Genomic DNA, 10701 nt, shown 5'->3' with positions numbered 1-10701 from the left:
GCAAAGAACACCACGAAACCTGCCGGGATGGCGTGCGGCCACTCACACTCCCTTAGCTATCCCGGCCAGGTTTGGGAACGTGATCCCTCCCCGGGTACGCTACGCTCATCTCCTTCCTTACCTGGCGCGTGTTGGGCCCCGCATGACCCCAGAAGGACTCCCAAGAACATCCCAGCGGCTGCCAAGTAGTGACCACGAAGAGCCATTATGGCAATTCCAGCCTCAGGTTTGGAGCCACTTCCTTATATAGCAGCGGGGGGGGGGGGGGCGGGGCGTGGGCGCGAGGGGCAGGGCGCTGCCGTTTTGCTGCCCAGCTACCTGTTTGAAGGGAGCCTGCTTGTTTAATAATCAGCAACTCCAGAAGAAACTTCCAGAAGGACCAACCTACAAAATACCGAAATGAGGACGTGCCCTCAGTCTCTGGGCCACTTTATGGGAAGGAGGAGTTCATTCTACCAAGTTTTAGTGAGCTCTTCCAGTGACTATAAGGAAGTTACTAGATAGGCAAGTGCCTTATTTGCAGAGGAGCTAAGACACTGGTGGTGATCACTGGATCAAGAAAAGCCAAGCAGTGATAGGACAGCTTAATTTGAGGTGCAGAGGTGTAGGGTGTGTTCAGGGAAGACGTTCCTCTGGCGTGAGGGCTGCTTTCCCCCTTTGGTGTCCACCTGTTCCCCCTAATTCTCACCTGTAGCTTCAAGAAGCTGGAGTATGCCCAGCGGCCACACCCCCAGTAAACTATTTTTCGGCAAACGGCTAAACCAGCTTGAGGGTAACTGAGCGCTCTCAAATCCATTGAGTTAGGGGAATGTCTACCCCAAACATGTGGCCCTGGTGGAATTGGCAAATGAGAACAGTGTGTTCTAAAGGCCATGAAGGCAGCTAAAGAAGAAGCTGTGGAGTGCTTAGAGCTTGATTAGACATGGAAAGATGCCAAGGTCATCCACTGCATCGTGAGCCATCACCAGTGGTCTTGACTCTGTCCTGCCACTCTGGATTGTGATGACTCTGGAGGAGAGAGGGAGGCAGACACACAAAAGATATCACTCATACTGTTTTACCATTTTTATCTATCTCAAAGTCCTGTGGCAACAGGCAAGTGAGAAAACAGCAGGTGTGGATACACTGGGATCTGTAGTCACAACACTACACAAGGATGGCCCCAGTAACAGGGTAGTCTTCTCACGGGAAACAGCAGTGGGATTTGGCAGCCCCCTGCGTATCCAGGCAGCCTTTTAAGTATCATACTGCTCATCTCCTGGTATACCAAACATCACACCAAACACCACAAAGTACATCAAAGATTACATATTATCTGATTTTCTGTTTAATCAAATTTAAAAGAAATCTATAGAAAGGATGACTGGAACAAAGTTTTCTTTTTTTTTTTTTTTGCTTTTTTTTATTAATTTATTTTGATTTATCAACAATCGCTTCCATAAGCTTTTGAGTTTTAAATTTTTCTCCCTCTCCCTGCCCCCCTCCCTCCCCAAGACAGAGAGCAATCTGATATAGGTTTTCGCATTAGTGATGTTGTAAGGAAGAATTAGAACCAATAGAAGAGGGGTAGCTAGGTGGCGCAGTGGATAGAGCACTGGCCCTGGAGTCAGGAGGACCTGAGTTCAAATCTGGCCTTAGACGCTTGACACTTACTAGTGTGTTACCCTAGGCAAGTCACTTAACCCCATTGCCTAGCCCCCCAAGAAAAAAATCAAGAGGAAGAACCATCAGAAAGAGGAAACAAAACAGAAGAAAAAAAAACAGGAGAACGTTGTACACACTAACAGCAATGTTGTCTGATGACTAATGTTGATAGACTTAGCTCTTTTCAGTAATCCAAGGATCTAAGACATCTCCAAAAGTCTCATGATGGAGAATCCTATCCACAGCCAAAGAAAGAACTGTGGAGTTTGAATGCAGATCGAAGCATACTATTTGCTTTTTTTTCTTCTTCTTCTGTTTTGGAACAGTTTTCTTACATTTCTAACAAATATTACACTGGAAAATATGATTTTTTACAATATATGTCCAAAGAAGAAAAGAAACCTAAAAAATATATATATATATATATATATATATATATATATATATATATATAATGCCAAGACCCATGCTCATATTAAGTGTTGAACTTAATAAACGTTCTGTGTGCTTCACCAACTAGTCCTTCCCACCTCCAGCTTCCCTATTCCCAGAGACACAACAATACTGAAATTAGGCCAATTAATAACCCTACAGTGGCCTCTAAACGTTCAAGAGAAAGGAAGAGTCAACTGATGTGGCAAACCTCATTGTTGTTTTATTTTAAGAAACTGCCATACCCACCCCAACCATCAGCAATCACCCCTCTTATCTGTCAGTAGCCATGAACATCAAGGTAAGACTCTCCACCAGCAAAAAGATTGTGAAACACTGAAGGCCCAGGTGATGGTTAGCATGTTTTAGCAATGGTCTTTTTAATTGAGGTATGTAAATCGGTTTTTTTTTAGACATAATACAATTGCACACTTAATAGACTACAGTATAGTACAAACAACTGTTATATGTACTGAGAAACCAAAAACTTTGTTTGACTTGTTTATTGCAGCATTCACTTCATTGCAGTGGTCTGGAATGGAACCCTCGATATCTCTGAGCTATGATGTCTGTATTCTTCTATCTACATTCAGACTCCATCAGTTCTTTCTCAAGAGGTGGATAGCATTTTTCATCATAAGTCCTTTGGAATTGTCTTGTATAATTGTACTACTGAGAATATCTAAGTCATTCACAGTTTATCATTATACAATATTGCTGTTACTGTGTACAACAATCTCCTGGCTCTGCTCACTTCACTTTGCATCAATTCATATATGTCTTCCCAGGTTTTTTTGAAATCATCCTGCTCATCATTTCTTACAGCAGAGTAGTATTCCATCACAAGCATATATCACAACTGGTTCAGCCACCCTCCAATTGATAAGCATCCCCTAGTTTCCAATTCTTTGCCACCACAAAAAGACCTGCTATAAATAATTTTGTATACATAAGTCCTTTTTTTTGTTGATATCTTTGGAATACAGACAAAGTAGCAGCATTGCTGGGTCAAAGGGTATGCACAATTTTATAACCCTTTGGGTATAGTTCCAAATTGCTTTCCAAAATGGTTGGATAAATTCACAACTTCATCAACAGTACATTAGTGTGCAAATTTTTCCACATCCCTCCAACATTTGCCTTTTTCCTTTTCTGTTATATAGTCAATAGGATAAAGTATGAGGTAGTAGCTCAGAGATGTTTCAATTTGCATTTCTCAAATCAAGTTTAGAACATTTTTTTCATATGACTATAGAAAGCTTTGATTTCTTTGTCTGAAAAATGCCTGTTCGTATCCTTTGAGCATTTATCAATTGTGGAATGGCTTATCTTTTTGTATAATTAGCTCAGTTGTCTATGTCTTTGAGAAATGAGGCCTTCTGCAGAGAAACTTGCCATAAGTGTTTTCCCCAGTTTCCTGCTTTCCTTCAAATCTTGGCTGCATTACATTTTTTATACAAAAACTTTTAATATGACATAATCAAAATTATCCATTTTACATCCCATAATGCTCTCTATTTTTTGTTTGATTATAAATTCTTCCTTCATACATAGATCTGAAAAGTAAACTATTCCATGCTCTCCTAATTTAGTTATGATATCACCCTTTGTTTCTAAATCATGTACCCATTTTGACGTTATCTTAGTATACAATGTGAGATGTTGGTCTATATCTAGTTTCTTCATGTTTTCCAGTTTTTCCAGCAATTTTTGTCAAAAAGTGATTTCTTGTCTCCAAAGTTTGAATCTTTGGGTTTATCAAACATGAAATTACTATGGTCATTTACTATTCTGTCTTGTATACCTCCACTATTCCACTGATCTACCACTCTATTTCTAAGCCAGCACTGTATTGTTTTGGTGACTACCACATTGTAATATGGTTTGGAAGCTGGAGCTGCTGCTGCTGTTTTTGTTGTTGTTGTTGTTGTTCTTAATGACATCTTATCTGCCAAGCACTAAGATTTGTCTTTAGGAAATGGACTCAAGAACTGAGCTAGGTTTTTAGGAACCTCTCCCCTCACATTTTTTCAGGACTGAAGAAAGATTGCCTTCAAATGTTGCTAGAAACAAAATTATAATTATTCTTTTGATGATGCAATATAAAGGCAAGAAATAGGGCGTTTTAAATTTAATTTCTTAATCCACTTTAGTCTTCTTTTTTAAACAAACAAAAAAAAGGAACCGGAAATGTATAAAGTTGAGGCACCAGGTGGTTAAGGGTGAATCAGGACATGAAGAGGAGAAACATGCTGTGGTGGCAAAGGCTGAAGGTGGCCACTGCCTGGAGAATGCTTTTCTGACATTGCCTCTTGCTGCTGCCCAGCTGTAAAACAGAGAAAGATCAACACATTACTACAACTAGTAGTAGAATGGGGCCCCAAAAGACTTCTTTCATGGAAATTAAATCTTTACTGTTTCCTTTTGGAGAAGATATTGTCAAGAAAAAGTTTTGACCTGATACTTAAGATAAGTTTTTAAAAAGCATTTTCCTCTATATGTGAAAAAAGTGAATTTAAAAAAAAAACCCAAGAGCTATTCAATTAGCATAATAATAATTTTGAATCAGCACATCTGTGGGAAACTAAAATACAGATCTCTGGTTCAAAGGATTTCCCCACTTACTTATGCAACACCTTTTTTTTTTTAAGTGAAAGGCAAATGTTTATTACAGTACAATGAGGAGGATAGCATATACAATGAATCAGTCTGGAATTCTTCTATTCATGCACTATGTTGGTTACAAAGGCTTGCATATTAATATTGAAGATACTACAGATCTAACCTTTTTTTTACATGCATCCTTTTATCAAATGGTACAAGGTACTCCTCAGCAATCACGTCCTATTAACTAAACACATTCTTATTGTTTGCAATAAGGTTGTAGCAAATTATGTATGACCACATAAGATGTTAGTTTTTAATGCATAATACTTTAAAAATGTCATAAGTTTGTGGCTTCCGAATGCTTAATTACTTGATTCAAACAAGAGAACGGAACTGATGGGAATATCCTTTGGTGCCCAAGAAGACACAATAATTTAGATGGACTCCGGGTGAGTGAAGCAGTTGAAACCTTTAATATGTTCCTGCAGGAAGTGGGTGTGGAACTCGAAATGAGCACACACGCTACAGAAGCAAGAGCAAACCTTACATCCCTGTTCCTGGGTCAAAACAGTGTGCCTAGAATTGTGTTAATCCTACCCCCCCCCCGCCCCAGGAGAAGAAAATATTCATAGACTTATTGAGCATGCGCACTTCAGCCAAGCTATGAGATTTGTGTCACTTTCAGCCTCTTTAACCACATAACCAGTTTCACCCATTTTAACTGGTTCTTGAAAATCCTCACCCAGAGCTACTTCCTCCTAATTTCCTTACAAGGAAATATAAACATTTCTTACTTCTCACAATCCCCCCTCTTTCTCTCAGTTTTCATGTCTCCATACTCTTCAGACTTCTCCGGGGCGAGTGCACAAGTTTCCTCCAATTGGTCTTGTTCCTTCCTTCATTAAGAATAGATTATCCTGCCAACATGACAAAACAGGAAAATGATAAATGTTGGAGAAGATGTGGGAAAATTGGAATACTAATGCATTGTTGGTGGAGTTGTGAAATGATCCAACCATTTCAGAGAGCAATTTGGAACTGTGCCCAAAGGGCTATAAAAAATGTGCATATCCTTTGACCCAGCAATAGCACCGCTAGGGCTGTATACCAAAGAGATCATACAAATGGGAAAAGGACCCACATGTACAAAACTATTTACAGCAGCTCTTTTTGTGGTGGCAAAGAATTGAAAATTGAGAGGATGCCCATCAATTGGAGAATGGCTGAACAAGTTGTGGTATATGAATGTAATGGAATACTATTGTGCTATAAGAAACGATGAACAGGCTGACTTCAGAAAAACCTGGAAAGACTTGGATGGTCTGATGCTGAGTGAAGTGAGAAGAACCAGGAAAAAGTTGTAGACAATAACAGCCACGTAGTGCAATGACTAATATTGATAGACTTCACCCTTCTCAGCAATACAAGGATCTAAGACATCTCCAAAGGCTTCATGATGGAAAATGCTATCCACATCCAAAGAAAGAACTATGGAGTTTGAATGTAGAACGAAGCATACTATTTGCTATTTTTTTTCTTCTGCTGTGTTTTGTTTCCTCTTTCTGGTGGTTCCTCCTATTGGTTCTGATTCTTACTTACAACATCACTAATGTGCAAATATGTTTAATAGGAATGTATATGTATAGCCTATATCAGATTGCATGCCGTCTTGGAGAAGGAAGTGGGGAAGGAAGGGGAGCAAAATGTAAAATTCAAAAGCTTATGGAAGTGATGGTTGATAAATCAAAATTAATTAATGAAAAACTAAATAAGATAAAAATTAAAAAATAAAAAATAAAATAATAGATCATCCCGCTTGTACTGAACTGGCATTTGTTTGGTAAGGAGGGTCTCGATAAGTCTTTGCACCAGGCCCCTTACACAAGCGATCATACAACACCCTACTGCCATTAAAACTCCAGCTACCACAATGAGGGAGGTTACCATGAAGACTTCCATTTCATTCCATTTGCCAGTCATCCAACAGGATGATTCTAACCATCCTCTTATAGGGTTGTTGATACCCTAGTTTTGTGCAAATTCTTCCGATAGTGCTGTAAGTCCTTGGAAGGCCTTAGTAACCTAAATAATAAAGAATTTCTCTCTTTCTCTCTCCCGTCTACCTGCTCCTCTGGGGCTGCTGTGATCAGGGAGGGAGAGGGGGAGAGAAAGAAAGTGGCATTCCAAAGTCCAGCAGCAGCCCTTGGATGCTACTCTTGCCGGCTGGCTGCATTTTAAACCTTACAGGGTGTCAGATTGCACACAGACACTCACTCACACCACACAGAGACACAAACACAGAACAGACACAGGGTAATACAGATAATGACAGGGAGAATCCAAAAGCTCAGAGAGGCTTCTCAGAAATCCCCTGCACATGGGACAGGTAGGTGGCACAGTGGATAACAGCCCTGAAGGCAGAAGGACTTGAGTTCAAATCTAGCCTCAGACCAAATACTTCACATTTACTAGTTGTGTGACCCTGGGCAAGTCACTTAACCCCAATTGCCTAAAAAAAAGAAAAAAGAAAAAAAAATCCCCTGCACAAATCAGAACAGAGAGAGATAGTTTGCCTCACTGGGCCCACTCAGGAGTTTTTGCCAGAGATAAGGTCCTTGGGCTGGAGGGAAACTGTCAGGGGTGGTGTTTCTGAAGCCAGGGAAAAATTGAGGTCCAAGCACAGGCACCCAAGTACCCTATCATTCCCCCCTTAAATAGATGGGACCCAAAATCTTTTGGGGTAAGGAACAAAGGTCACAGCCTCTGAAACTGCTTCCTGCTGGGATTGGACATAGAGACGTCCCTGCCTCACGGGGTCCTTCCTTTCAAAGGGTTAGTGCCTTAGCCAGTCTCTGGACCTTGGCTGATGCCAGTGGGTGATGGGTCATGGTCTCTGACAGGGATTGGTACCCAGCCTCAGCAGTCATCTGGAAGTGGAGGGCACTGAGCCTGCAGCAGACAAATCTGGCAAGGAGATTAAGCATACAACGGCCAAAAAGGAGTAGGAGGAAATTGACCAGAAGTGGAGTGAGTATGGGCTAGTGTCCTTCTGACAGAGCCATCTGAAATTTGATTGAGCTATTAACTTTCAAATCAAGCTACATAATTTTCTTTACTTCCTTTACTTCCCATTCTGACAGACTACTGCTTCTGGGGACTCTAACCCCTGGGGACTTCAACTCCACCTCGCCCCATGCAGACAGTACTTCGATTCAGGTTTTTCTTACCTTGCCCTGTGCACAGGCTTGCATAGGGGCAGCCATTTCACTGTGTCATTCAAACGCTGGTTCACTCACCCTTTCGAAATATCGAATTCTCAGTCCTCCACAGTCGGAGAGCAGAGGCCACCACCCATGTAACTAAGCCCCCAAACTAGGCGGGGGCACCCATTTGGTTCTCCAGTGATAGTTGATCCCCAATCCAATGACATCATTCCGGATGAGCCCCCAAACTGTGGGGAATATCCTTTGGTGCCCAAGTAGTGTGATGCAGTAATGTCAGTCAGATGAACTGCAGCTGAGTGAAGCAGTTGAAACCTTTAATACATTCCTGCAGGAAGTGGGTGTGGAACTCGAAATGAGCACACACGCTACAGAAGCAAGAGCAAACCTTACATCCCTGTTCCTGGGTCAAAAGTCCCTCCTAGCTGACTTTCATTGTTGGAAGTCGGCATAGTTCACAGACTTCCCAAAACGCCTACTGTATGTTCCCCCTACTATATGTTCTTCTCCCTCATTACATACAACAGTGTGCCTAGAATTGTGTTAATCCTACCCCCCCAGAAGAAAATATTCATAGGCTTATTGAGTATGCGCACTTCAGCCAAGCTATGAGCTTTGTCTCACTTTCAGCCTCTAACCACACAACCAGTTTCACTCGGTTTTAGCTGGTTCTTGAAAATCCTCACCCAGAGCTACTTCTTCCTAATTTCCTTATATGGAAATATAACCATTTCTTCTCACAGAACAAAAAAAATCACCTAGATGGCCTGTTTTGGGATTTTTTATATTCAATTTGTTCCACTTTCACATCATCTCCAAGTAGCTGATACACAGAAGTGACAGCTGTAGAAGCCTACATGCTCATCAATCCAAATGAAAGAATGATGCTTCTTTCCAAAGCATTATTGGCTCCAGTGGAAGATTCTGGATTAACATAGAATTAATTTTCATTGTTCAAAGGCCTCAAATGTGTGTGTGTGTGTGTGTGTGTGTGTGTGTGTGTGTGTGTGTGTGCGTGCTGACATGAGAATGTCCACAAACTGCCTTTGTAGCAATGCTAAGCTGGCCATACGACCCCATGGAATAACTTGATGCCCATGGCTCAAACCATTTTTGAACTGCCCCACAGTCACAACCTTCTGTTCTGAATTATTCCGATTCTCATCAGTCTCCTCTAGCAATGTGGACATCTCCAACTAGAGTCTTTAGACAGTCATGACTTTCTTTGGTGCAAGTTTCCAGTGCAGAGAATGTGCTCAATTTTTTCAGGCATCAGCAGTTTTTGTTTTGTTTTGTTTTTTTTTAACTTAGCTGGCAGACTGATGAATCAGTGGGAAATGTGCCACAGCAACCACCACCACCGCCTCTTTCTACAACACGTTTTTAAATAGACTGAATACTTTTGAATAAACGAGCAAATCTTAGTGTTTTTAAAAAGTTATAATTCTAGTATTAATATACCTTTCTAAAAGATACAACTCAGTCAAGCTTTAGATCATTCACAGGATGTAGTGTGGAAAACTTTTGAAAAAATACACTAAAAAAAATCAATATTTTCTAGTAGGGTTGGATTGGTCTACCATCACCTCCTCTGAAATGTACATTTTACATTAAATCTCAGGGACATCAGAAATGTTATAATTGGAATAACAATCTCTTTAAAATAATGCACTCTTCTTATTTGAGGGCACATGATTTCTTAAGATAAAAATTCCATAATTCAATTCAAACTATTAATTGTCCCTTGAATAATCTGACTTATTACATACTTTGCTAGAAACTATGAAATGTCTGTCTCAAATATGACTGTGTATTTTTAGGTGCAAACCATTCCCAGGAAATATCTCTAACCAAGGAAGGTGTGTGGTATTCCTGGTTCTATGGGGAGTTAAATCTCAGCTCCATCTTCACCCTGGCTTAATCTCCCTCTGCTGTCTTTCAGTCCTGAACTAAACTGGCCATTACAGTTTTCAAGGCAAATCATGGCTGCCTTTCACAGAGAAGTTCACAATAGAACATCCCCTTGTTATAATTCAAACAGCAGTAGGCATAGGCATACTATTTCAACTCTAGTATTGCTGTTTCAGTTTGAAAAAATGACACAGGTCTGCAATTCTCCCACTGTAGTGGGAGTTCTATTTCTAGTGGGATTCACAATTTCAGAGAAATTGAAAATTTTCAGAAGCAAATAACAAAAGTGATGCAAAGTTCAGACCTGTAAGGAAAGGTTCGACTTTATGGAACCATCAAAACTCAGGTCAATTTAATATTTTTAAGGGTTCTTATACAAAAAGAACAAGCCATCATCATCAACAAATATTTACTGAAGAAGGAACTATGCTGTTCTACGAAATAGGGCTGTCCTGTCCAAAGAGATCAGACTAAGAAGAAACAGGCTAATACTACAGCAGAAGACATTCAGTCTAAAGGAAAAGTTTTCAGATAGTGAAGACTGTTGAAATAATCAGGGCTAGAGTTCATTTATTCAATCTTCATCCTTCCTGAGTTCTCTGCAGACTTTGACACTGTTCATTATGCTACTCCTAGATATTCTCTACTCTCTAGGAAACCTAGACTCTGGTTTTCTTCCTATCTGTCCAATCCTTTTCAGTCTCCTTTGCAAGAACTTCATCCAGGTCATGCCTGTTAACTTGTGAAGTATCCCCCAAGGCTCTGTCTGGGCCCCCTGTTTTTTTCTTCCTCTTTACCATCTCACTTGGTCATCTCACCTGTTTTCTTGTATTCACTTCTAATCTCCATGAGGACAATTTTCAGATTTATTTACCAAGTGCCAACC

At 40.5% G+C, this 10701-nt stretch overlaps 1 protein-coding gene and 1 pseudogene across 2 annotated transcripts in view; both read right to left on the bottom strand.

Annotated features, from left to right (window-relative positions):
• The window catches only part of LOC114036192 (natural cytotoxicity triggering receptor 3 ligand 1-like), a 10519-nt gene extending 10298 nt beyond the window's left edge, over positions 1–221 (bottom strand). For both annotated transcript variants that reach the window (XM_027852630.1, XM_027852631.1), the window contains exon 1: positions 122–221. In XM_027852630.1, the coding sequence (XP_027708431.1) occupies positions 122–206 (85 nt within the window). In that variant the 5' untranslated portion in view covers positions 207–221. The remainder of the gene's footprint in view (positions 1–121) is intronic.
• A 7003-nt stretch (positions 222–7224) lies between these two features.
• The window catches only part of LOC114036217, a 3619-nt pseudogene continuing 142 nt past the window's right edge, over positions 7225–10701 (bottom strand).

The sequence above is a fragment of the Vombatus ursinus genome, unplaced genomic scaffold (assembly GCF_900497805.2).
Source record: "Vombatus ursinus unplaced genomic scaffold, bare-nosed wombat genome assembly UNPS02009770.1, whole genome shotgun sequence".
Classification (NCBI taxonomy): Eukaryota; Metazoa; Chordata; class Mammalia; order Diprotodontia; family Vombatidae; genus Vombatus; species Vombatus ursinus.
Note: the sequence above shows the minus strand (reverse complement) of the source record. Positions and strands in the feature narration are given on the sequence as shown.